Source organism: Halictus rubicundus, chromosome 10 (genome assembly GCF_050948215.1).
Source record: "Halictus rubicundus isolate RS-2024b chromosome 10, iyHalRubi1_principal, whole genome shotgun sequence".
Lineage (NCBI taxonomy): Eukaryota > Metazoa > Arthropoda > Insecta > Hymenoptera > Halictidae > Halictus > Halictus rubicundus.
Genome location: NC_135158.1, coordinates 8,280,714 through 8,308,326, shown reverse-complemented (window position 1 = coordinate 8,308,326; position 27,613 = coordinate 8,280,714). Strand labels below are relative to the sequence as shown.

General features: G+C 43.4%; 1 protein-coding gene across 12 annotated transcripts; it reads right to left on the bottom strand.

Annotated features, from left to right (window-relative positions):
- Window positions 1-529: 529 nt before the first annotated feature.
- LOC143358161 (uncharacterized) lies at window positions 530-27,613 on the bottom strand. Of its 12 annotated transcripts, XM_076795106.1 has the most exons (35): window positions 27,454-27,613; window positions 26,011-26,198; window positions 25,683-25,890; window positions 25,438-25,611; window positions 25,105-25,329; window positions 24,566-24,809; window positions 24,349-24,466; window positions 23,337-24,262; window positions 21,271-23,173; window positions 20,956-21,082; window positions 20,605-20,816; window positions 20,391-20,515; window positions 19,494-19,736; window positions 17,277-17,412; window positions 17,091-17,194; window positions 16,277-16,961; window positions 16,032-16,211; window positions 15,744-15,953; window positions 15,170-15,448; window positions 14,520-15,077; window positions 14,297-14,466; window positions 13,577-13,729; window positions 12,721-12,889; window positions 12,490-12,657; window positions 11,618-11,805; window positions 5,015-11,522; window positions 4,494-4,934; window positions 4,144-4,417; window positions 3,823-4,049; window positions 3,532-3,761; window positions 3,035-3,415; window positions 2,582-2,932; window positions 1,537-2,502; window positions 1,261-1,443; window positions 530-1,185 (listed from the first exon to the last, which is right to left on the bottom strand). In XM_076795106.1, the coding sequence occupies exons 2-35, from the start codon at window positions 26,162-26,164 to the stop codon at window positions 1,093-1,095; spliced, it is 17,313 nt and encodes a 5,770-aa protein (XP_076651221.1). In that variant the 5' UTR covers window positions 26,165-26,198; window positions 27,454-27,613; the 3' UTR covers window positions 530-1,092. The 12 variants fall into 12 exon arrangements, with proteins under 12 accessions (XP_076651221.1, XP_076651212.1, XP_076651215.1 ...); XM_076795097.1 differs by having other exon boundaries at window positions 12,490-12,889; XM_076795100.1 differs by having other exon boundaries at window positions 3,532-3,749; window positions 12,490-12,889.

Here is a 27,613-nt window from a genome sequence, read left to right as displayed (position 1 = left end):
CCTTTGTAAATATCATTTTACGATTACGAGAATAAAATTGTGAACATAAACCGTTTCAGCTTTTTTGTTTCAATTCCCTACATGAGAACCTTTATCACAGACGAGATACCTTGTCTGTGCCTTTATGTCCTTTTGTTACAATTTTTATAATTCGAGACTGTTTTAGCACAGTACTACGTCTATATTTTCATAGAAAATGTATGCACTTGAAGAAGACATTCTTCTCTTAGATTCTTCCAAAAATTTTCTCCGATAAAATAAATCTCCAAAATGTGTCTCTTTTAAAAAATTTACTATGTAAATATAGTGCAACTTGCGTTGAACATAATTTGTCATGAGGTTCAAGAAAAGTTCTATAAACAGGACTTGTAAAAATAAATCTGTACGTATAGAGATTTATTTTGCGATACAATATGAATAGTCATTACAGGGAAAAGCTATATACGTACATCATTAGAGTAAAATATTAATTATATTATCGTGATACTGTATTACACAAAGAAGGTATTTACAAAAACGAAAGGTATCAGTAGATTTTGTACGGATTTATTATCATATAATGAAATAGTTATAATTGTATATAATTCTAAATTAGATACTGTTACTTTACATAATTCATCTGGTGATTCAAAATAACATGGATCTCTACTTATGTACAGATACAGTGCAATGTATATGCAATAATAATTAATAAACGATTTATATTACAATATTCGGTCAACTAAACGTTGACTCTACTCAACATACAAAGATACAAACTTCCTGTATACATACACACGACCCATAAAATTTGTTTCGCAATTATTTCCGCGTCGTGTCCTCAAATGTATCCGTAATATACAAGCGATCAATGTTTCTATGTTTTGTAAAGTAAAACTAATATTGTACAACTTTGGAGGAATGTTGTGATGGCATAGCACCAACTTCACTATGAATCAATTAGTCAAACTGCAATGGCACTTTACAAATTAAATAATGTGTCTATCATATATATATATATGTATATATATATATTTATTTATTTATATATTTTTTTTCTTCATGTAAAACCTACCCAATAACGTAGTAACAATAACAACGGTGGATCGAGCTTTAGTTCATCCACTTGCGGCAGTTAGGCGCGCCACATGCGCATGCTATCTTGTGCTGGTCATCCTCAATGTCGAATTTATAATCATATGCCAGCTGCGAACAGCAATAATCATTTTTCACAACCGTGCTGTGACAATAAAAGAAGTACAATGTGATTTTTTTACGTACCTCCTCGCCACGTGAGATTCTTCGCTTTGCAAAGATTATGATTCTAAGATCACGTTCGACCTCAACGATTTCAGCGACACAATTCGGGTTACAAGAGTGGTTGATATACCTCGCGAGGCCTCCACACAACGTCGCATCTACCACTCTCTCCTCGTCTAGGCGAAACATGTAAATACCACGATTCTGTAACAAACAAGTTCAATGTTACTCTTGTGTAAATTACAGTTGAACAAAAAAGAACCGAGTCAGTGATCTTCTACGCAATGAAGAACGTACCCTTGCTTCATACTGCTTCTCCCTAGTCTCAGCCAGCTCAGTACGAATGATTTCCCCGATGTACTCGATGACCATAGTGTGTTTCTCCAAATCACGCGCAGCATACAGTCCCAAGCCCTGGATTTTCGAGCGCGCTAGATAGACGTTGTTGCGCCATTCTTGTTTCATCTTCTTGTACTGCGAACTTTTGGAATGAACGAATTGTTTCGAGTATGGGCAGGCCACTTCGCCCGCAACGGTCGCAGTGGGGACGAACGTGGCCCGAGCCGAAGATCCTGTGCGCTGTGTGTGCGGCCTCTTCCAGGGAAGCTGATTTCGTAGACGAGCCTCGGTCCTTGCGCTGCCGGTGGGATTAATTGCTAACGGTAATTCTAACAGGGGGTTCCGACCGTATTTAAATCTGTAATCGGTTAAGGTTTCTATGCCTGGAAGACTTTCGAGAACACGAACGACCGCTGGCTCGGTCAGCCCGAACAAATCCTCGCCGGAGACGTAACGCGGGAATAGCTGGACACTGTGCGTCGATCTTCGTAGCTCGGCGAGCGGCTCGAGAATCCGGTTCCAGACAGCGCGAGGCGTGGCATCCCGTAGCTCGACGTCCTCTTGAAGCGGTTCCTGGACCAGCACCCGAAACTCGGGCCGACCGGAGACATCGTGGATGGAACACACGTACCGACACCTCTTGTTCGGCCTCCTCATGCTCCAATAGAATCGAACGATCTTGTAGCCGACCGGGTATATGTAGTTCGGTGTGTGAAAGTTGGCGAGTTGATGCGGAAGTAGCTGACCGACGCTCAAGAATATTAGGCTCCCGACTCTCAGAAGGTGATTGTGCTCCGAATGATGCATCACAGCTGCGACTTGTCTGTTTTCGTCACGATTGACATACACTCTTCTGTACACGGACAGTGTCGTCAGTTCATTGTCTTTCTCGTTCTTTTGCACGTGTTGAGAACAATAGGTACTCTAAACAAAGAAATTATTTATAGTACGACCAAGTAGAAATGGTGGGATCAACGTCCATCGATGTTTTCCGTTCGCTTACCTTATTCTTATAAAAAACACAGCCATCTTTGACAGCGCAGCCAAGGTGGTAGACATTGGTACAGCGCATTTTAAAGCATTTTACTGTCGCTCCGGGTTTCTCGCAAAGAATGCAATTTAATACAAGACTATGTTGCAAAGCGGTATCGAGATTCATCAAGGCACCATTTACAGTTTCATACACATCTTCCGACCACAGGGCACAGTTCAGGTGTACCCATTTGTCGACGTCAAAATTAAGTAGTCTGGCGGGGCCGTCGGCTGTACCATCACCTTGACTGTGGCAAAACATGCATCGTCGACTGTCTTCCGTTTTGGCAGGCACCACAGTCACCCCCATACGGAACAGCATCTGCAAGCAGATAAATAACATCGTTATTAGAATCGTATCATTCATTATCATAAAAAAACTTATTAACTATTAAATGGAAAATTAAGAAGAGCATTTTTGTACCTCCGTGATTTCTTTGTCGGTGGGCTTTTTATATTTTGTAGACGGTTGGATCGAGCCAACCGACCAAGACTTGTATCTTAAGCCTCTCCATACTTTCGCAGGCGGTTGTGTCGTCTCTGTCGATTCGTTCGAATGTTCCTCCGCAGCCGCGTGTTTCTTTGGCCGCTTCTCCTCCATCGCGTCGTCTTTCACCTCAGGAACATCCTGATCTTCCTTCTCGGTCTTCACCTTCACCTCGGGCTCCTTCTCTGGCTGATCTATATCCATAGTTTCGGCAGGATCGATCGTCTGTTTGCCTAAAAACTTCTTTCCTTTTTTGAAATCGTCGTCCAAAATCTTATTTTCCACCTTGTGACATAGGTGATCTACTATGGTCGCAGCCTGAAAATAATTTTCAATTCGATGATATGTAAATTTGTATCATATTAATAATTTTTAAATGTCATATTGAAAACTCATGGCATGAAATGCATGCCATTTGAGAACGATATAGTTACCTTGTATTGTGTATTGGATGGTGTCCTATGCATAAGGGCGAACTGCATGTAACAGGCTGCCGAGCAGAAACATAACTCGTCACCAGGCTCCGCTTCTTCCTTACTTAAGAATGGTAAGTCTGATACTTTCTTCCTTATTAAACTATTCAATATCACAACCTCGCAATGACGACAGAATTTCGCAGCGCCATTCAAAATACTTTGTATATCAATCGGAGCTGTAAAGTCAACTAATAAAGAAATGTCTACATCTATAAAACTAAAATCAGTGCTCGCAAGATAGATACACACCTCCCTCTTTACCATCTTTTCCCTTGGTTCTATAAAGACCTAATTTCTGACTAGGGGGAGTAGTGGTACGTTCTACTATCTGGTAACCAGTGGGAGGAGCTATGTTTAAAATATTAGCCAAGTCTTTAAGTACTCCCATTATGTCGTCTGCGGCCTGACTGTTCAAAGTCAATGTAACTGTTACGTTGCCATCCCTAAGAGGTATTGGAGGTGACTTTCCGAGCCTACTTCATATAAAATAGATCGAATGATAATATTAGAATCACAAAAAACTTCAATCAATCCAAATGTTATTTGTAAAGGTAATTAAACTTCGCAAACCTTGGTATTCCGAGATTCTCTTTGTCCTGCTTAGCCATATCCCTCGCATAAGTTGGTTTCAGTCTGATCGGTATCGGCGATATCAAAGGTATTACCGGTGACACTCGTTTCAACCAATCGGATTCCTCGTCCGACTCTTCTTCGATCAGTCTCAAACCAGGAAACCGGTGTATAAATTCCGGAATAACGCATTCGGGTGAAGACGAACTAACTATGGTATCAGGAGAATCGACATCACGATTTGCTGACAAAGAATTTTCCTTCTTTTCATCGGCTGAAAATTGAATACGATTATACAACTAATTGTTCTTTGAATTTGCAAAAGGGTCTATTCGTAAACGGATGCTTACAATCGTCCAATTTAAGGGGTGGAAACTCTTGATCGTAGAATCCTCGTTGAGTAGAAGCAGGTTGCTGAGGTGGTAACGGTTCTAATTCGCCAAACGGCTGCGTGTTGTAATGATCAGATATACCCGGCAATGTAGCAGATCCGTAGGAACCCGATAAGTCCCCTGTCCTGGTACTGTAGTCCTTCTGACTTCCGATTTTAGTCAAGTCTCCCGAGCCAAAGATAGGACATACGCCGTAATTCTTGCCTAGAAGGGGTTCTAATACTGCCATTGGCTGAAGTTGTCGCAATTGTGACATTATATTCTCGATGAACGTGTCATAATCCTCGTCTAAGCGGGACACTTTCCTAGCACGCTTCTTCTGTGGTGCTGTCGCCGCGTCTTTTCCCTGGCTTTGTTTCCGTTTTTGTTGATACTGTCGCCTTTTCAACTTCTTGAGATCTGAAATATAAAGTACTATTCTTTATACCTCCGTGGACACGTTCCAAGGATAACGCTCAGAAACGCGGTCGGTCACGTACCAGTTTTGTCGTCAATCGATCCGTCGATAAGCTCCTCTTTGGCAGTAAGAAACTCTTTGGTATCGGTTAATTGGGTAGGTGTACCACTAGATAGAACTTCATCAAGAACTTCCTTTTTGACTTCCACTAAAGGCACTGCGTGTTGTGCATTTGCACCCTGTGACGCCTGGGCTTGGTGACCCACAGTATGAGACACCGTATGAGGCACTGATGGCGGTATTGTATTTACGTGTGGGGATGGTTGTTGCGGCGAAACAATGGGTTTCGGGGTGGCTGGTATTTGGGGCTGAGGTTGCGTTTGCGGCTGGGTAGTGGTCGTGACGGTGGTCAATGTCTGTGTCACTTGGATAGCACTCGGTGCTTGTTGCGTCGTCGTGGACTGTATATTTTTACAAGCTACTGTTGTGATCGCGGGCTTCGGCTGCGGCACGACTCGCGAGACGGCGGCCATCGAAGCCGGCACTGCACATTGTTGCGGGACCTGAACGGTGTTGTTGATAACAGAGTCGCTGCTAGGTTTCGCTTGTGGTTGAGTACTGACACATTCTTGCTTCACAGGAGCGGTCGTGTCAGCCGGTTTCGCCGTGTGCGACGGTGCTTGTTGTTTGGTCACGGTGGTTGTAGGCTGTTGGTTCCCTTGAGACGAGATAGGGCTGGTCTTTACGGGCTGCTGTTGCGTTAGCTGTTGCTTCGGGAAACTGTCGGCCACGCGTTGCTGCGACAACACCGGCGCAGAGGTTGACAGCGGCGGAGGTGGTTTCGGTGGTTCTTCTTTGGTCGGAGGACTCTGTACCTTCAACGGTGTCACTGTCTGCGATAGAAACGACGTCTCCCTGTTGAGAACCTGTTTGTTGGTGGTGACCTTGGGCGCCGGCACTTCGTTCAACAGGGGTGGTAACACGGAAAACGGTGTAGGCGGCACAGGTCTCGCTAGTTGTGCCTCCAGCGATGGTACCAGTGGCAAGCTAGGTCCTTGAGAAGACCCAGAAGACAATGTAGTGGTCGCACACGCGGTGTTCTGCAACAATTGCTTCAACAACACGTTCTGCGACTCCTCCATTCGATGCGAACCGGTGGTACTTTTGTTGATCTCCAACTCTGATCTGGTAGTCGGAGGTTTCTCGAGCACCGGCTGCGGTTTGCAGTTCGATTCTTCCTGGTCCTTCTTCGAGGGTGTGCTCTGAGCCAATCTCTCGAGGTCGGTGTTCTTGCTGTCCACCGATAAGTGTCCAGCCGGTTTGTATTGGTTCTGTCCGGAGGTAAGTTGTGAGTGTAAAAGAGTCGGAGTCTGCGACAACGTGGATTGCAATATGCTGGTGGTGACGTTGATGTTATTGCTGCTGCTGGTCGTAACTATCGGTGGCACGATCGTTCTGACGCACTGCATGGACGTCGTGACTGTGGTTGAAGTAGCGTTAACAACGACACGGGACGGGGCCGAACAAACACCCGAACTTACTTGCAGTATCGCTTGCAGACTCTGCGTGCGTTGCACCGAGGTTGCCATGACCGAGCTCAGCAGATTGCTGGCTTGCGTTGGAGCGGTGTTCGTTCGGAGACCGGCAATGGTGGGTTTTGCGGAATTGGTACCGGCCAGCATAGCGTTCAGCATCGCGTTCGAGGTAATCGAGATCCCGGAATTGGTCGGCGGTCTAGGGGTGATCACAGACGACGTTTGTAGAGAAAGGTTACTGCTAGGTTGCGACTGTATCCCGCTGGAAGTAACTCGTAAAAATGGTTCCGAAGGCATGACTTTACACAAAGTAGAAACAACGCTTACTGTAGAATTTGTACTTTCTTTTGTATGTGGAGTATAACTAGATGTGGTAGTCTCTAAGTCGGCTTTGCTCGGCGTCGTCGAATGAGAGGTGGTCATGCACGTCTGCAGACGAACGTTCGCGTTACTATGCAGATTATTTACAGAATTTGGTGGGGTGGACGTGCTCGTCGTCGACAGTATATTTCCCATTTTTGGGCCCGTGATCGATGACGACACCATGGTTACGATCGCTGTTTGATTCACGGATGTACAGTTCTGCGAATGGTTTGTTTGCAGAGAGGAGAGCAACGTTCGCAGCTGGTGCGAGACGTTCGCGACGTTCGAGGTCAGCTCGGTAGGCTTCGAAAGCGGAGAGAGATGCGGCACCGTCGTCGTGCACTTCTGCAACTGCGCTATGGTGCTCACCACCAGTGGAGCGCTCTGATGGGGAACCGGAGAGCTCTTCTTCGGCGCGGGCTCCACAGGTGGAGAACTCGCTTTCCGTGACTTTGGTCCTTTGCTCTCGCTCGTCAACAGGTGTTCGTTGTCCGAGGGTTCCTGCTCTAAATCCATCAAAGAATCCTGAAGAATGTTCAAAGGCAACGTGTCCAACGGTGTCGGCAGTTCGTACAGCATCGACTTCCTGGATCTATCCTCCTGAAGGATTTCACTGTTGGCCATTTCCGGTTTCGAGGATATTATGTTGTGCAGCATGTCCAGTATATCATCGGATGACTCGTCCATCATGCTCTTCTCCTCGTTCAGACAGTGCTGTACATACGGCTTGCTCGTTTCAATGTCTGAGCACAAGTCATCGTGTTGGTGTTTCTTCTCTTTCTGCGGTACGCTCAACGTACTGGTATCGACCATGCTCGTCTCGATTTCCTTTGGTTTATTGCTAATCCTTTGCGCTTCGGTGGTTGTCACAGTCTCATCTTTGTTTTCATTCTCAACAGACTCCGCGTCATTTTCTAAAATATTTACCAACGATAAATCATCCGTCACAGGTGATACCCTCTTTAACGAAACAGCGTCTGACTTACTGTCCGCGTGAGCAGTCTCCCTGCTTATGGCGTTCTCAGCAGGATTATGAATCGCTTCCAGCATGCTTTCCAATTCGTCCGTCGTGTTCAAGGGGTCGTTCTTCTTGTCATCCAACGACGCTAACTCTGGGCCTACCGTTGAACTGGTAGCAATACTTACGCTCAACGAATCCACATTGTTCTCGTCCAGACTCTTCCCCGAGTGATCAGTCTCATCTTTCTCGTTTTTCATTTTTGGAGTTTTGTCGAAAGTCTCCAGCTGATTCTCTTTCGTCACTGCCATCGTATTATTTACGGTTTCCTTTTTAGGGAGGTCGGGTATAGACATTTTTGGCGTAGACAGTGTGACAGAGGTCGGCTGGACGCTCAGGACTAATTTCGTAGGATTGCTCAGCGTCCCCAGCGTGGTCGTGATGGTGTTTTGTAAGAAACTCGTGTACTCGTTGTGCACGCTAGGCGCTGATATCGTGAGCTTGTCCGAAGACGTGACAGGCTTCGAAATTTCCGTACTCGGTGAACTCACTTTCGGCAGCAAGTCTGTCTTGATTGCGTTCTGTGTGCTGACATTGATATTTTCTAAAGCCGTCTGACTAAGTTTGGCCGCGATTTTGGCGTCCGCGACGATGCTCGCCATGGTTGATGGCAGTTGTTTTTTATTATTGAACGAAGTAGATACCGTGTCCTTTGTAACGCTTAAAGTTGTAAACACCGGGGTCGATTTAACAGCCGAGTCGGTGGCTACTAATACGTTCGCAGACGTGGTAGATGTGTTTACATTGCTGGTACTAATATTTGCACTTCCGAGTGTAGATAACGAGACTGTCGGCTTGCTCACTGACGTGACGCCAATGTTCGCGTGGTGCACACTAGATGGGGGGATTTGATTATACAATACCTTCTCGGAAAACACAAACGACGTGGGGCTTCTATTCTGCTTTGATTCTTTCTGGGATTTTGATTGATCCTCCGCGACCAACTCGGGAACGGCGTTCTCTTTCAACGGTTCCGGGACACTGATGCTATCCGTCTTCTCGACTTCCTCTGTGCACGACTCTTTCGACAAATTATCTTCCGGCGACTTTGTACTAGGGTCAATAATTACAACTTCGGATTCACTGACGAAAGAGACCATGAGGTCCTGTTCGGGCGATTGGTCCATGTACGATCCAGGCGAGGGGTCCACCTGGAGCTCCTCTTGATCCGGCGATTCAGGGGTGTCTGTAACCGCTACCAACCTCTTTCCAGATTGCAACGTCCTCACTATGTCCAGCCTAAGGCCCTTTTTGTTTCTCGCGTGAGACGGTATAAGATCCTCGTCGCTGAGTATCGGTTCATCCGTCTGAGATTCAGAATTCTCGATTTCCAATATTTGAACTAAATCGTGTCCTTGGCTGCCTTCGTTGACCAGCGCGTGACAGAGAGAATCGTTGCTGTCCGCGGACAGATCTACAACCATTCCAGGTTCGAACAACACGTATTCCTCAGGCATGTCGCCTTCGAGGGGTCCCGATATCACGTCGACGAGATCCGAGTCACCAAATTGATCTATCACCGTGATATCGTCACTGTCCCGTTGCGCGGTGGAGCTCAACGTTACCTCGGTGTTCACTATAGTCTTATCGTCGTCGTAATCCGTTGTGTCGGGAATCGGCTCCAATTTGCTACTTGGACTACCTAGGGTCAACGGTCCGTTATCGGACAACGACGTTGTTTGTTTGTTCTCCAAAGTGGTTGGTGGTGTCTGTGGCGGGGTGTGGGAGTCGTCGTCGAAATCATTGTAATCGGCGCAGACTAAAGAATTAATCTTCGATTGGGGAATGCCTGTCTTTCGGTGCACAACCACGGATGTGTTAGGTTTCTCGTCGATGTTCAACAGATGCGATTCCGAGGTTTTTCCTTTGCTGGTCTCTGCTTTCGTCGACCACATCGGAGAACCGCCTCTCAACCCGAGCTTGAAATAGCCGAATCGTCCAAAGCTGCTTAACAATGGAATCGGATTCATCGGATTATGCGGATTCCCACCGCCTCTGCTTGTATGCTCCGTCGACTGTGTTTGTTCTTGTTGTACCGATTGTTGTTGATGTTGGTGCGGTTGCTGTATCTGTTGTTGCTGATCAGTCGACATCGAGATGTTGCTAGAACTCTGAGCCGTGTAAGCACCGTGTGGCGTGTGCGGTGTGTGTGGAGTGTGGGGTGTCCTTGGGGTTCCCGGGTTCTCTACGCTCTGTGGCCGATCCGGCATCGCTGGACTATTACCGGTAGACTGTCTTCTTTGCATTTGCATGGGAGACCCACCGACCATCGGACTCCTGGGCATCGGAGAGCTGGGTGGTTGATTCGTTGGAGGATGATGCGCGTTGCTCAATTGGTGTTGCAACATCGGTGACGTTGAAGGATGGTTGCGAGACATGGGACTCGGTGGTTGATACTGAGATATCATCGGTGAACTGGGTGGATGAGTGTGGATCCTAGTGTTCATAGGACTAGGAGGTTGCGAAGTTTGACTCAATTGTTGTTGAAGCATCGGTGATCCCATCGTTTGTTGAACCATTGGACTTCGGGGCATAGGCGAGCTCGGTGGTTGCCCATAATTCTGTTGGATCTGTTGGTGGAGTTGAGGACTCGGAGAATTTGCTGGCTGCGAAACCATCGGTGAACTTGGCGGCTTCTGCATGCTATGTTGCTGCTGTTGCTGTTGTTGTTGTTGCTGCTGTTGCATCTGCAAGAACTGTTGTCTCTGTTGCTGTACTATTTGCTGTTGCTGCTGCTGCTGTTGGAGCAGTTGTTGTCTCTGTTGCGCCATTTGTAGGGTGCGCTGGCTTATAGTGTTCTGCCCATCTTGGAGGATTCCAACGTTGTCGTGTTGCTGTTGAATGATCTGTTGACGCTGAAGCATCTGTTGGTGTTGTTGATTGATCAAAGTTTGTTGCGTAGGTTGCGGGCTCCCAAGCGGCGAACGTTGTCCGTACACGATTCCTCCTTGCAATTGCATTCTGGGTCTTTGCCCGGGTTCTCCGACAGCAGGCGGACGGACGAAACGTTGAGTGAGACTGTGAACCCTGACGCCTTGATCCGAAATGATTTGCTGTGTGTTTCGCGCGTCTGGAGTAAACGCGCCCGGGCTGGTTGCAAGTCTCCCAGTGATAATGGCGCGATGTTGAGGCGACGTCATTCTGGTGGCTGTGGGTACACACATTCCTGGAGACGGCATAGCACCAGGACTGAAAGGACTTTCTTCGCTCTGAGAGTGCGGAGTTCCGATTCTGGGCGACTGCTGCATGTTGTGAGGAGACATTGTTCCAGGATTACCGGATTGCGGGTTGCCGGGACTGTGTTGGAGCAACGGTGGGTTTGGACTGTGCTGAATGATGGGAGTGGCTGGCGAATGCTGTATCATGCTTGTAGCGACATTTCCAGGGCCTGGACTCTGTGAAACGACCGCCGCAGGACTGTGCATCGGCGACTGTTGGGATGGTGACATCAATGGCGAACATGGCTCGCTGCTCTGCTGTTGAGGCTGTCTCTGCTGTTGTTTGCTTTGATACTCCTGTATCAGCATCCCGTGCTGTCGGGTTTGTTTGCGACTCGCATCCAGGTGCTTCTGCAGTATGGCCTGCTCGCTGGAGATCCGTTGTAGCTCGGCCGCGTCGTTCTCCGTCAGTTCGTTCCCGGATTTCCGGAGTTGCCGTTGTTTACTATTGAGGGACTGTAAAATTACGGAAGAGTGTAACTGTAATGAATCCGCATTGTGCGAGACTAGAAAACAGAAAACACCGCAACAGAAAAATATTCTATCCTTACTTTTCGTATTTTACGCAGCTTTTGTACCTCAGTTTCGTAATACTTCAGTTGCTGGGTCAGCACTTGATGCTGATGGTTCAGCCACTGTTCATACTGCGCTTGTGCTTGGCGATCCTGTTCGTTCACGATTGTCTCCGGCGGCGTGGGTGGAGCTGGTATTTGGGAAATGTTGAAGGTAGCAACCCTTGCTGTAAGTACCGAAAAATACAAGTTAGATTTCGTGCCGACATCTAGATGCACTTGTCTCGTTTGAGTTGTGCCGTACTGATGTAATCGCTGGACGATGCGATTCAAGATTCAAGTTCCAATTATAGATACATATGTATCTACATAGATCTCGCGACAACAGTATAAGACACTATACAACAGCATACAAACCTGGGTTATGAAAAAATTCAGAAAAAATTATTGTTCCGCAAAACCTAATCGTGTCTCCTTGTGATGGCTGCTAATTGGTTTACGGTTTTTCAAACGGTACGTACTCTTTATTTTTCTCAAACTGTTCAGAGATCTGTTTCTTACGCTGATTTCTACTGTTATCTGTCACGCTATCAGTTTAGAATTTAGTGCGTGCATTAAGATGACTGTCTTTCCCCTAAAATCAGTGTTTTTAGACGATCACCCGCGTTTTTTAAATGAAATGTAATTGTCAGAAATATTGATTACAATATGACGTTGAAGTCTTCTCAAGTAAAACTGCAATACAGATTTTTATAATACAGACTTGTATGGTTTTATACAGTATCTTATAGAATTGTCACGGGGTATATGTAGAGTATTAATTGAGTATTGAAGGTTTAACGAGAACAGTGTGCACATCGTACGAGTATGGAACAAATTAAACGAGGCGAATACACGCTCGTGATACTAACGTTCAGGCGGTGTTTGTGTAGCAATTGGTTGCCTTGGCACTTGGGTTGTTAGTTTCGAAGCATCTGGCACTGATACTGATTGTTGCCAACTGGTACCTGGAGCGGATGGTGGTCTTGGCGTACAAGGTGGCCTAATTACAGGAACTCCTCCAGGTACTGATGTAATTCCTTGTGGAGGAGAAGCAAGAGGTGCAGAACCCAAAACGTCTGCTTTAAATCTTTCAAACTCACTGTCACTAAGGAGAGGCCCTCCAGAACTTGTGTTATCGCTCGGGTGTTGTTGTTGTTGTTGTTGTTGCTGCTGCTGCTGTTGTTGTTGCTGCTGCTGTTGCTTCTCTTGTTCACGTTTTTCTTGCTCCAACAGTTCCTCCAGCAACAATGGTTGTTCCTGTGAAAACGACTACTGACAGCTTATCTAACTTTCAACGATTTCACAGAATATCATAAATTTAAATAGACCATCGGATCAATTTATTATAGATTAAAACAAAGCACACTGACCATTCCGGCTAATCAAAAAATACAAACATGCAAGTGTATTACCCCTACGATCGCTCTTATCAAATTCTATAACTTGATATGTGAACATGAATAGAACTTCAAATTGTATTTAAGCAAATATCGACAATTTCATGTAAACAGATTTTTCAAGCTTAAATGTTCTTCCTTGTTTGTAGCAGTGCATGCACACATATAAATGCAACATATTTTATAATCGTTACATAGAAGTAGCAAATATTCATCAAAATTCATTGTAATTACAGTCTCTGAGTAATACTCGTACACTTTTCGAATACCGTTCCTATTAACATTATCATTAGCAAATTGATATGTTAAAATAAAAGTATACATCGAGAAGATCAAAGTGACATTGATAGAATTATGAAAATCCTTTCCTAAGTAGTAACTAGTGTAATCAAATATATTTCACGATTTATTAATTGAATCGCATTTCTTGCAACTATGGAGTACTTTAAAGATAGAAGGAAAAGAGGTGGTGCTAAAAATATTGAAATTCTCGAAATCTTGGTATCATTGCAGGTGATACTTTGTGCTGAATGCTGTAAATTCCCCAAGTCTTGCTCACCTGCAGAAGCAAGGGTCTTCGGTGAGGGTGAGGTGTCATTGCGGGTGTACCAGTATGTACCACAGGGGCCATTGGTGGACCTGCCACCGGTACTGGGTGCCCTATATGGACTGGGGGCCGCGTCATACCCCGCCCACCTGGGCACAGTCCCATCTAGACATGCACCAACACCAATGCATTGCCAACACCCAGGCCAAAACACCATTTTACCAGCCAAAATACTCTTATATTAAATAAATTACTTGCCTACACCTACGTTCATAGCAAAACTCGAAATCTCCCGTTATTTTCTTTCTGCGTGTATGTACTTTCAACAAACAAAACTCGACACTTTTGTATAGAAACAATTCAGAGTACAGTGAAGCTTATAAATTTCCGAGAGTATCATCCGACGTCAAATATTACAGAAACGTAAATATTTAATTACACTATATTAAATGATATATCAATAAATGTGGTACAATCGATATGTGTGTACACTAATCTTATTGGACCACACGGAATTTTGTATAGAATCGACAAAATTTACTCGATATCCAAGATTCATGTCTGTCAAGGTGAACCATGTTACGTACTTCGTGAAGCGTATTATTACTTGTCAGACTGCGGAAATTTAGTTTCTCATATGGTTAGAGGAGAGTGTTAGATATAATTGCGTAAAAATACTCAAGATTAAAGCGATGCAAAAATTTCAAAACATCGAATGTAGCAAGTACGAACCTGTATGGGTCCAGGGTACGGTGGTGGTGGTCCAGGATACGGGGGTGGAGGTGGTGGTGGTGGTGGCGCGAGCGGCATACGTGGCCCGATCATGTGGTTCACTGCGACCACTCTACCAGCCACGTTCGGTACACCTGCTACTCTCATACTTAAACGTTGCTGCGGAGATACTGTAATAAAAAGATATAACGTTAAAACTGATATTTCTAGATACACTCCATACCTAGATCCATACCTTGAATGTGTGTCTGTGGTATTCGTTGAGGGTGCCCAGGGAATGTGGACGGATAGCTAACAGTGACAGTGTTGGTCGACGTAACAACACCGACAGCTCCATCAGGCGATAGTAACCGTGTTCCCGGAGGCATGGGCCTTCCCATTGCAGCAGCTTGCTGAACATGTTGGTGCATGTGTTGTTGGACAACAACAGCTTGCGCATGCGACTGGGGCATGATAGCGGATGGTTGTTGAGGTGTTTGTGATGTTGCAGTAATTGGTGGTACAGTCTGTGCTTGTGTCGGCACGTTTGAGGTCTCTGTCGGTGTCTGTACCGTGGTCGTCGTACAGGTATCGCTTATATCGGCATGCACTGCACTCGTGGCGCGCAACTCCGTCGACTTTCGTCCCTCGTCCTTTACTTCTTTTTTCTGCTTCTCGTCTTTTGTTTCTACTTCGACTTGCTCCAAATCTAGATCAAGAATATTTGTTTTCTCGCCACCGGTTATGTTATCTAGTTCTGGATCGGCGTATTCCAAGATATTAAAGTCTGCTCCCATTTCAGCTGCAAACGAAATAAAATGTTAAATGGAATTCACGTTACTTTTGGATCATTCATTTATTGACCATAAAACATTAAGACTTTAAATTACTTACCGAGCAGCTCGTCATCGTCGTCTAGGTCTCCTAATATTGCACTCACTCCCTCGACCTCGACCATCGGTGCTGCCTCTTGTTCCAATTTCTCGAGCTCTGCAGTGACGTTATCCGGAATCTCGGACGGCTCTGAAGGACTGACAGTAGCCTCGCTAACCGTTGTTGGAATAAGGGGCGCTCGCACCATCCCTTGCGCATTTAACATTCTGATTCCTTGGTTCAAATTGTCCTGCGGCGCTCGAACTATGCGGGGTCCCATAGCTGGTCCTTGATTAGGATCTGATAATACAATTCTCGATAATTAAGTACCCGTTTACTTCAACTCGCGTATGAATGCTCCTCGGTTGAAATATTTCAGAGGAGCGTGTATAAGGTCACACGAGCGTTGACGCGTTTCTTCATAATAAACGAAGAATGCAACAACGTCCGTATTGAACGTCCGACAGACGTCGTAGCGATCATCAATGTTGCCGACGTTGCAAGCACGCTCCTCGTGCGATCGATCCTACGTGAAATCATGTAACGCTTGTGTGACCCCGATAAATGTTAACATTAGATAACGCAGTAGACATACCTGGAAACCTTTGTTGCTGTAAAACATCGTACGGTTCCGTAATAGGATTCCTTACAGCTGGCATACGCGTCTGCAAGTTCTGGTTTCCTTGAAAATGTTGAGGTATAGCCCCAGCGACTGGAGGTCTTTGCAACAACATTCTAGTTCGCGGATCTATATTTTGCACTCTAGCGTCAACATTTCCCGCCACAGGATGTCTCGCATTTATACCTACGAAATCATTCGATGTAAACGGCAAGTAATACAACACTCGCAACCGAAGAAGTTAGCGACACTGTGAAAGCATACCAGGTTGATTTCGTATTAAAACATTTGCCGGAATGGGCATCCTGGGTCTCACGATTCCAGGAGGAAGGGGATGTCTGAATGTACCTTCGCCGGTACTACTTGCAGTCTGAGAATGCTGCGGCAGTTGTACATGCGCTGCGTCAAATTGCTGTTGATTGTTTTCGGAATTGTTCTGACCATCTGAAAATAAGTGCGAACCAATGAAATCCATACTTCGGGTAGAAGCAGCTTACCGAAGAATATACCTTGATTCCACGTTGGGTTCACAGGATCCAACTTTTTGTTGAACTGCTGCTGCCGCTGCAGAAGATCTCGTAATTGTCTATTGACTTCCGGCTGTTGAGTGAATACTTCTGGCGGCTGCGGTTCTTGCCGAGACTCTGGTCTCGGTGAAGGATAGTTTGGAGCAGGGGAGGGTGTGGGCGGTTGGCTACTATACGGATCAGGTGTACGAGATGGCGCGTATACATGAGTGGAAGGGCGAGTAGTAGTCGGAGCATTAAAGATAGGCCGCGGTGTACCTGGTGGTTGAGAGAACACGTCGCTTCTTGGGGACGTGGAGTACGAGGGTGTGCCGGATATTTGTGACCTGGGTGTTTGAGAGCCTTGGGAGTACGCTTCGCTACTGTCGAAACGTTGAAAGTGGTCCTGAGATTGCGAGGATGCTGGAGATTGTGGAAAATCGTGTGGAGATTGCGGAGCTTGAGGAGAAAACGGCGAGGGCGGTTGCGTAAAATTAGTCGGCATCCCGGGCCTAACCACTGCTCCAACTGGGCGTGTCATTGTGGCACAGGGCTGATTGGGTAAACGCGGTATACTCTGATGGGGACTCTGAGGCGCGAGTCCTCGTGTCACCTTCACAGGAGGAGCGGCGAATGTGTTGCGTGATCCAGGTGATGGTGACGCCAATGGTCCCATATGATTTCCATCCTGCAATTCCCATACAACATAATCGATTAAAACATAGTTTATACAGGGCCTTGTATGACGAATTTGTTTTGATACACACGCTGGCTAGTAATAGCGAATGAAAATCTTCTAAATCTCATAATGCATTACCTGTGCAGTGGACACTTGTAGTTGCGTTGTTAATCCTGTAGTATTGTCGGTACTCATTTGAGGTGTATTGTCTTCGCTTATTTGTCTATGAACTCTTGCGATAGCTATTAAAGAGAAGTACCAAAGAGTTATATACAATTTCTTATTATTGTTATGTTCTCTACGAATAGTGGAGTGGTATTGTACCGTGTACACGTTGCTCGTGAATAACTTGTTGCTGTATCTGTGCTTGTTGCTGTCGCATTGCTTGCAACTGTTTCCATTGACGTTCCTGTTCCGCTTCTCTGCTGGAACGATCTCTATTGGAAAGTCGCTCTTGTTCCTGCCAAAAACAATTTTATTAGAGCGATGAAATCGATTACAATACAAGATCATTATATCCTTGCCAGCCATTATTATTAGAGAGCATGTGATATGAATTTGAAAGTAGTGATAACATATTAGTCTATTCAAAGATTTAGTTAATTGATTAATCAATTAAAGAATATAATGATCTGTTTTGTTCTCTTTTTCTTTTTAAGTGATGTAAAATATACAATAAGGCAAGTTGACAATCAGCCAAAAGTGTACTGTAAGTTGAACATTCAGGTAAAATAATGGCATATTACTAAATTAATACAATTAGCGAAATCTCATTGTTTTGGTATGTGCAACACATTTATAATAATATCCAGCCACCATCTAAAGTAAATATTATGTAATCAAAGGTCCATGTGAAAAACCTGCTTTACCACACAGAACACCCATAGACATCCATCTTAAATTAATTTAGAGTAGTCTTCATGCACTGTATCACTGAATATATAGAAATGGGGTATCGTTTGTACTCTTTTTTAGTACACAAACAAGTACTCTTTTTGTTACATATGAATCGAGTAAAATAAAAATAAAAAGGTTCAACTCGTTAAATTGTAAAATGTAACATGTATATGCAATGTTTTGTACAATTAAAAAAAAAAAATAGTAGTTATTCATGTTAGCAACTAAAAATTTCGAGTACATTGTCAGACATTAATCAACAGCAGTACTTATTTAGTTACAACGTTATAAATTACGATAAGTAACAGTTCACAGTATAAGAGGACGTAAAAGCATCTGGAAAAGCAACAAAAGTTAGTCAAACTAATTGTAACTTTGTCGTAGATCAGAAGTGAAGTGCTACGTTACAACAAAAATCTACAAAGGAACTCAACACAATTCACAAAAAGCAATATACTTATTCAAGTATATGGGAAAAGGGAATATCTTAAATTTACATATAAAACAGTTCTGGACATCATGGATAAGGAAGAACAAAAAAACTGTGTGTGCTACCAGTTGTCTTCAACATGCCACATACGGTGTAAGAATTTACGCAAATAAATAATTCATAATACTACAATATGAAAAAGTATATTGCTATCTAATAAAAGTGTCTGATCAATAAAATATAATACATTTCAATATATACATGTGCAACATTAAATCAGTCACCTATGATAAGGAAAGAACCAATGTTCTGAAACACTATTTAGTAATAGCAATGGTTCTTCACAAAACTACATAAATTACTTTGAGTACCAAGTATTTCAGACCTTTGGTAAATATTAGAGGTGTGCGAGAACCCGAAAATGTCGGGTCGAGAATTTTATTCGGGATCGGGACGGGTCGAGAACCCGTCGAGAACCGTTGGGTACCCGAAACTTTCGGGTTCTCGCACACCTCTAGTAAATACATATAACTAGTCTATGATTGAAATTCTTGCAAGACACTGATTTATGATAATTCTAATTTATTTTGTATTCTAAGAACCAAAAAAGAAACAGAAAAGATGAAGGACACTAAAAAAATGTCGATCAGACACGTGGCACAAGGCAAGACTCTAGAGGCACAGAATAGGTGGCTCACCATAGCCGGGGACTGTACAGGTACAGTGTGAATAATTGCAGTGGGTGGCGGATCGTAGTGCTCCTGGCTGAGGGAAGGGAGGGTGCGCATGATTTCAGATGGGGTGAGCACTCTAATCTGGTGGTCTACCGAGGATAATTGGCGAACAGGACCTACCCCCACCATAATGTTGGCAGTGGGGGATGCCTGAGAGATGGTCAGACTGTTAGCGATTGTACTGGTACTGATCGTAATGTGAGCAGGTGTGGGACGTTGCTGGGATGGTGACGTTTGATGCTGCCCTTCACCGGCGCCCGTGTTGCAGTAAGAAGAAGCAGTTGCTGATGTGCAAGGCGTGGCTGGCGACTGAGCTACTTTAGCCTGGCTACCGGTAATCTCTTGGTGGGCCAGGCTGTTAATGGAATTAATAGAGTTCACAGAACTGGGCCTGGGTGAAGAAGAAGGGGTCGTGGATGTTGGAGAAGGACTCGGGGAAGAAGATGTTAGCTGCTTCTGCGGTCCCTGCACCGCACACACCTCCGCATGATGATTACTGCTAGCTGTTGATACTGTCACTCCGGCCGCGGACACGGTCATTCCGTTCTTATCCTGTGATTTTTCACTGGCCACTGAGGTCAAAAGTCCGATCTGCCTTTGGTTGGAGACCATAGCTACTACTGGAGAAACTTGAGCTGATGTCATAGTTGTGACGGGTTTGGTGATGATGGTAGGTGCACTTGTTGCAGTGACTGGGGTCGTGCTTGGTATATCCTTGGATATCTGTCGGTTCAAGGGGTGCCTCGTTCACACACTTACGTTTATAGTATTTCAAGGCTTACATATTTCCAGAATACATCATACAAAGGTAATTATTCGCCAAAGGATTCTAAGGAGCTTATGGGGACGCTATCGGGAGCAACTAGATTTAGATCGATATTCCTAGTATAGTACCAAATTAGCATCTACGCTTCTAATGAATCCATGATCCGACGATATGAATACTGTTAGAAAAATTGTGACTTATACTTTCATGTAAATAGAGAATATGTGTCTATATACGTCTATAATTAGATAATGGTAATCACATTCATAATGATGATCAATAGAAAAAGCAATCGCATAGTACGTTCGATATGAAGCAAATATGGTACTGAACTATGAATGGAAGTTAACACGACTTTCTATTGACTTTTTAAACAATTGTAATCTATACCGTGTTCTTGCCTTCACTTTGCCCGATTTCACAAAACGGTTTAACGACAATTAAAACCTTAACAGCTTCACGGGTATTTGACACAAAGGACAAGCTGTTAGTTTGACCTGTGTGTTAGCACAAGACATCATCGAAGATGAAAGTGGATACATGTCACATAAAAGATTCACGCTTCCTCTAACACCTTTATCGCTAATCAGACCTCTAGAAACTAGTCCTACCTGTTGAGTCTTTTTCATACGAATTGCAGCTCTATTGTCCCGTGCTAGTGTTAAATATGGAGCTTTCTTGTCATTGGGCAGTGCACGCCATTTCTTCAATATTTGTTTGCATCTTTCTGACCAAGCTTAAATAATATGGTTAAATATATTATTAACTAAGTCAAGCATACGCGCAAGATAAATTAACATATATCCATTAATTTATCATACAAACCTGGATATTCTGTTTTCCATTCCGGATGGTTAATATTCGCGTAGAGAACAGAAGATATAGTCGCCCCTCCACCTAAAGCTTCATCGGCTTCCATTTTAAGATTACTTCTTTGGTTGTATGAAATTGTATTGCCCGCTGGTGTGGTACCTTCATCGTCGGGATTAACCCACGGACTTGGTGGTTCAGAGAAAGCAGGACTGAATTGTGGGCTACTGTATAACGAAAAGTTAAAAAATGTTAATTATGGATATTATTCCTTTTTTCAATCGATCAACGTGTAGAAATTAGAGCTGCGCATGAATCCCGAAATTTCCGGGTTCTCTCACGTCTCTAGTAGAAATGTAAACTTACTTGCTATACTCCGAATGATAAGGAGACGGCGGTGGAAAGCTCATCGGAGAATTTAAGTTAGATTGACCAACAGAGGGTAGTGCACCAGGTACTTGTGGTCTTGGTATAGGTATTGTCGTTTGTATGCCTGTAATTGTAATAATTTGTAGTAATAATTTGAGAATGATATAACATTACTTTCGACTTATTACAATTATCGTATGTAAAGAATGAATACATTTTCATCTAATGTTTGTTCTCCACAATTGACTTGAAGAGTTATTATTTTGCATAAAGATCCGCTGTTTAATAGTAATCATACAGTTAGACACTTACCAGGATGAGGTGAAGGGGACACAAGAGGTGTTGTAGCGGATGCAGGGTGAGGAGGTTGAGCTTGAACGGAAAATACCGACGATTCTTGAGATTCTTGGGATTCATCGGTTAGAACCCCTTTAAATATCTCTTCGATATCCTTGCTGTCCATGTTGGGTAATCCCGTATCTCTGACCATTGATTCTAAGTTAAAATGTGGACTCAGAATATCTGTCAGTTCGTCTTTAGTTGTACCCGGTGTGTCATCCAACTCATCCAATGCTTCGCTAGCTTTAGCTAACTCTTCATCGGGTTCGTTCATAATAGTATTGACAAGGTCGCTATCGAGCAAATCACTTGAGATAGGTAAGATGTCACCGAGTGCTTCCGTGTCGCTACCATCGTCCTCCATAATTTCTTCCCGTTTGATGGGAGGATCTGTAGGTACCTTCTCCTCTTCTTTCTCTTGCTTCGCTTTAACTTGCTCCATCGCTTTTAATTCATCTTGAGATAGCTGAATGGTGTCCGCGTTCCCGGACATATTCTTTTCGCTATCCGATTCGCTGCTGCTCTCCAATTCCTTGTCTTTGGTCGTGTCCATAAGATCTTTGCCGAAGAATGCTTCTTGCATGTAGAGAGGAAAACATTCTGATAGTTTTGTCTTTGGTTTTCTTCTCTGCGGTTTCCTCCTCGGCTTGTCATCGCTCACGCCGACTGTGGAGTCCGATTGCTTCTCAGGGTCGCCATCTTCCTCCTTGTCTTTGCGAGTTCCTCGTAGTCTCACGATAAAACCTCCAATACCTAACTTTTGCAAGTTACGTTGGCGTTTACGTCGTAAAATTGGTATACCGTTCTCAGTTGTGTAAATACTAAAACCTTCGGGCGGTGGTTGGTCACCGCGTGGCGTCCACACCATGCCTTCCTTCAGTACCTCTGTAGGTTCATCCTTGACATCGGATAGATCTAATTTTGCTCCATTTTCTTCTAAAGAATTATCTAAACTGCCGCCAGCAACCACGGACTCTATCGTAGCCATGATGTCTGCCTCTTTGTCTATCAAAGGATGCATTTTTCTCCTTTTCTTCCGCGTTTGCTGATGTTCGGATGTTAATGATTTGATGTGATTCATTCCAGCTTCGGACAGGTAAACACCGTCGACCAAGTACTGTTGAGGAGATGGTTTATATAATTCTGGACTGCGTGATGTGGGTGGTGGAGAACGGGGATATTTGTTTGGTTGTGGTTTTGGTTGATTGCATAAAAGATGCGGCGGTGGTACATCTCTTGGACGACAAAGTATACATATATAACCCTCTTCCGCGCATTTATATGCATCCGTCTCGCCCTTGATAGAGTCGCATGCACAATGCAGCCACCTTTCACACTGGATGCATTGTATAATTAAATCCCCATCATTGTACGCCTCCTGACAAGATATGCAGACAGTATGGGATGCACAAGGGCCACACTGTGTGTAATTCTTCTGCCAACTGCTATTGAATCCTGGATCGTTCGAACCACATGTTTGGCAGTGCGCGCACCACTTGCACTTCCAAGTACCGTGCGGTACGTAATCCAAAGGCGGATCCATGCAGTAGATATGATAACTGATATCACAATCGTCGCATAAAATCAAACGACCCTCGTCATTCCTTTCTCCGCAACCTTCGCATACTGTACAATCAAGGCACCGCCAACCCTTTTGTAATATTACCTTAGTAACTTTTACATTAGCGCAATAAGGGTGATAACATTGACCACATTGTGCACAAGCAATTAAGCACCCCTCCTGATCGGTGCCAATTGCACCACACATCACACAAATATCTTGGGTCAATACGAACTTATCTTTTGCTGAACATAATACAAGTCTATTTTCAATGCCGGGTTCATCTTCTTTCGAAAACGAGTCTGACATCGGTCTCTGAAATAACAAACATTAGTTTCAGAAGATTTCGTATACCTCCAAGAAAGGAAAATAGAATTGAAAATAATTAGAGGTGTACGAGAACCCGAGAATGTCGGGTCGAGAAATTCGGGTTCTCGCATAGCCCTAAAAATAATATAAAATTGACAGTGTGTTATACCTGTAATCCTACACCAGGTACTCCAAAGATACCTCTCATTTTCGCTTTGGGACCCCTTTTCCTCCCAAACTCCGTCATCTTTTGTCGTTTTTGGTATCCAAGCTTACCAATTCCTTTCGGTCGCCCAATTAATCCGCTCCCGAGTCCTAATCTCTTCTTTGCAATCTTGGATGCGCAGAACGGTTTCCCCTTTCCAAGTCCTATAGAATAGAGCGCTTCTTCTGATCCACCTTGATAATCAAATTCAGATGAATCTCCGTCACCATACAGACTCTCTTGCGACGCACTTAAACTTAAGTCTCCACCGTAATCATCAATATTATCTTTCCTTTTTACAAGTGCCATGTTTTTGCAGTGTAGACAAACATATTCATAGTCAGGTTTAGAATCCTTACGATGCTGGTAAGTTAATGGATCAGCCTCAGGGTCACAGGTACCATGAACAAACTTTTTACATGCACTACATTGAACCATTTCTCTATACGCGGCAGCCCGATATGCCTTTCTACAAAGAGGACACGAAAAACCTTTGTTCCTTTGTTGGTAACACGAATCACATACGGTGTAATGGGAATGCCACCGTGATGATAGACCAGCGCCTGGTGTACGCGAACCACAGTCTGTACATACACGGCAACACTTACACTTCCACCCATATTTAGGTATAGATGTAACAATTGGTCGTAGACAACTAGGATGATACGCTTTTTCACAACGTTCACACAACATTACTTTTGAAACATCTTCTGGTTGACGACACACTTGACATACTCTGCAAGATACACATTGCCAGCCAGCCCGTACACCAGGCAGTAGTGCCAAACCGACACAACTGCCATGGTAATGTTGGCCGCAGATAGAACACATTACTAGATTGGAAACATCCCCCATTCCACAGCACTGCATACAAGTAACGTCACCGTTCACTAAAAGGAAACCGTTCTCGTAAATATACCCACTAATTTATTTAGCTCTAAGGGTTATAAACATATACGGTTCACACAAAACTTACGCAGAAGTGGTACTTGTCCCAGGTGTTGACTGCAAAATAGGGACAAGCTTTTTGTATCCTGGAAGCAACTCGAAGCTGCAGCACATGGTAAATGAAAATAACGATTGCACGATGCCACCTGGTAAAGAACAATGTTATAACATATTTTGCTGAATTAAAAACCTTTCTTCTTTTCTGTTTCGAAGAAAAAATGAAAGAGATGCAGAAACTGAATTACTTTGCAAGGAATTCCAGCTCCATAATGAGAACAATAAGCACAACGCCTTGACGAAGCCTGCACTACTGCTGGACTTAAACTTTCTGTTGTTAACTCTTGGGTATTGCTCGACCATACTGCGCATGATTGATGAATGTAATAGTGTCCAGTTGATTCAAATAATGTTCCTATTTCGGGTTCTTCTAAATACCCAACTATAGTTAATTCCTCCACTGGTTCCGTAAAATTTGTTAGACTAGTATTCCTGCAAAGCATTATTTTGCTTGAACAATATCAATAATATATCTTTTTATTAGAGGTGTGCGAAAACCCAAAAATGTCGTGACAAGAATTTTATTCGAGATCGAGATGGGTTCTCGAAAATTTTGAGATTCCCGAGTATATTCGGGTTTTCGAATGTATCAGGATTCTGGACAATTTTCAGAAATTTTCGAAAATCTAACTCGTCTCAATCTGTCCCGACCAGCAGGAATCCGACATTTACGGTTTTACGGACACCTCTACTTTTTATGCACAAGAACTTCATAAAATTCAAATACCTGCACTTAGCTAGACTCTTCTGCCTACGGCAAGTCACAGCACCAGGACCTGCTGTACGTGGACTTTTGTCTCCAGTAGATATATCAACAAGATGATCAGTTGTTTCGTCACGATTGGTGGACTTCTCAGGAGTAAAACCTTCGGGGCAGGTAAATCTTAACAATTCACCTTGACCTAGTTGACTTCGTTCACCCAAATTACATAGAGCACACACTTTCCCGGGCCTAATGATATATACGTATGCACAAATATAAATACTTTGCTACAATTACTATATGCCATTATGTATCATAAACAAAAAAAAATAATATTAATAGATTAAGGTTTCTTGCCATTGTTCTGGAAAATATGGAGGCTCTTCTGGTGCTGGCATACATCTCTCAGTGTTAGACGACTCTCCATCAGGATTGGCATCTTCACCAAGACGAAGAGGACTCGGGGACTCTGAATGCGTGTCGTCATCTTTACTTTTAGTACGGCGTGGTACACCTCTTGCATATCCGAGACTAAATAAATACATATTTATATTTAACAATTTATCATGCTAATCTTTCTCATTCTCATATGTAACACTAACCCTTTCCCCCTTGTAGTTCCTCTTCCAAAAGGTCTACGAGTACCGCCACCACGAGTAATTCCAGGTGGACGTTCTTTTCTAGGTCTACCTGGACCCCTTCTAATATTTAAAGGTTTACCTCCAGGAAGTGGAAATTTCTGGTACCGTAAAGGATCATGAAAAGCTTCATCCGGGGTTACTGCAAGAGAAACAAACTTTTGTGCTTCCTCTGAAATAACATATATATTTTTAAATAATTAGTGTTTGTGCACTAAAAGTTAATAATTTTAATATTGCATTATATATGCTAGAAACCAATTATCACAACAAAAGAACCACATATACTCACTGTTACCAGGAATTGGTGGTGCAGAGCCTAGCAACTGATCAGAATTTGCTGGAGAAACAGGAATACCTGTTGTTTCTTCATCTTCGTCCTCACCATCGGAAGCTTCATCTAATTCCATTTCTTCCTCACCCTCAAGACGCTCTTCATCATCCATGGCACCTCTACTAGACCTGTGTTGCTATGTATTCCTATAAATATACCACATCCTTCCTTAATTGTTTTAGATATCAAGCTTCCACTAAAGTTTGTCTCTTTCAAGTCTATAAACTATATTACAATCTTGTATAAAATAAGTGAAAATTATTACACTCTCTTAACATAAATAACACATTAAATAAATGATATATTATAAATTATATCATTTATATAACAGAAAATTCAATAACATAATAAAAGCTCATAAACATATGTTATATAAAATCATAAAGTATAGTTTGCTTTCGACCTTGACGACATCCTCCACTTTTGTACCCCATTCTTCGCTGCATTAAAAAATCAAACCAAAATATTCTTGCTTGACAAATTCCCCGGACACTGTGAATCATGGAATAATCGAGAAGTATACGAATTTGTAATCAAATATTTCCGCATGTTTTAAAATTAAATATACCTCACTAAACCTAACAGATATAACAGTTTGATTAATGCAAAGTGATACTAGACTAAACCCATCAGCACAAATTAATTAAACCTATACTTTCATATATTTTTCCGGATACCAATGGAGAACGTACTTCGTTAACAAAATGATACGAAACTTTTTAACACCAATAAATTTCGGCCAGAGTTTTGAAAAATTTTAATTATTACGTAAACGATCGCGAACGTTTAGTTCACGGAAAGGCAAATTGAAATATTTGCAACCGTAGAAACCACTATTTTATGAATTTCACGATAAATAAACCGCGCGCACGAACGGTGTACAAAACACATCAATCATTTCTTACGTGTCAATGCTGATTTCCACGGCGGTATGATATATACCTATTAGTAATAATATTTCTCGTGTAAAAAGATCTGTTCCGCTTAAAATCGGCATATCGTCGACAAATAAAAACACTAACTCGTGTCTCGCTCCGAACTCACATAGCATTTAATCTCTTTACAGTATATGTAGAGCTCAGTCAGCTACAGCAGGATGGCGTGCCGCTCAGCAATCGGCGGTCACTCCACAGTAGGGAAAACCGAGGCACTATAATCACCGAAAAACGCCACTTTTCATCACCGTGAAACACAAATAGTTCTTGTCACTATGAGCCGCAACACCACATATCAGCCACCGTTTATCCGGCGGATTCCCGCGTGCACAATTGACTTACACTAAATAAGGCAAGGGACAATTTTGTTGGCACGGCCTTTACGGCGACAGTACGCCATTGCTATGTCAGAGTTTGCAGGCTATAAACATACCCGGGCCACCCGTAACCACGCCGGATCACGTACCTTCCAGTTACTGTTGTCTCCTTAGCAGTTTCATGGTGACTTTGCACGCGGAATTATCGGGGTCCTCGTTGAAATTCGCACGGCTCATCCAAGTAAACATCTTGTAGTAACAGAAAAAAATGTCACAAGCTGCTTGAACGGAAGAGTACGCAACTGACGA

Coding starts and splice junctions, on each gene's coding strand:
- LOC143358161 (XM_076795097.1), bottom strand. CDS start 26,164: ATGGATGATGAAGAGCGTCTTGAGGGTGAGGAAGAAATGGAATTAGAT. Junction 24,263..24,348: donor GGGACAAGTACCACTTCTGC/GTAAGTTTTGTG, acceptor GTTTCCTTTTAG/TGAACGGTGACGTTACTTGT. Junction 15,954..16,031: donor TTTAATACGAAATCAACCTG/GTATGCTTTCAC, acceptor ATGATTTCGTAG/GTATAAATGCGAGACATCCT.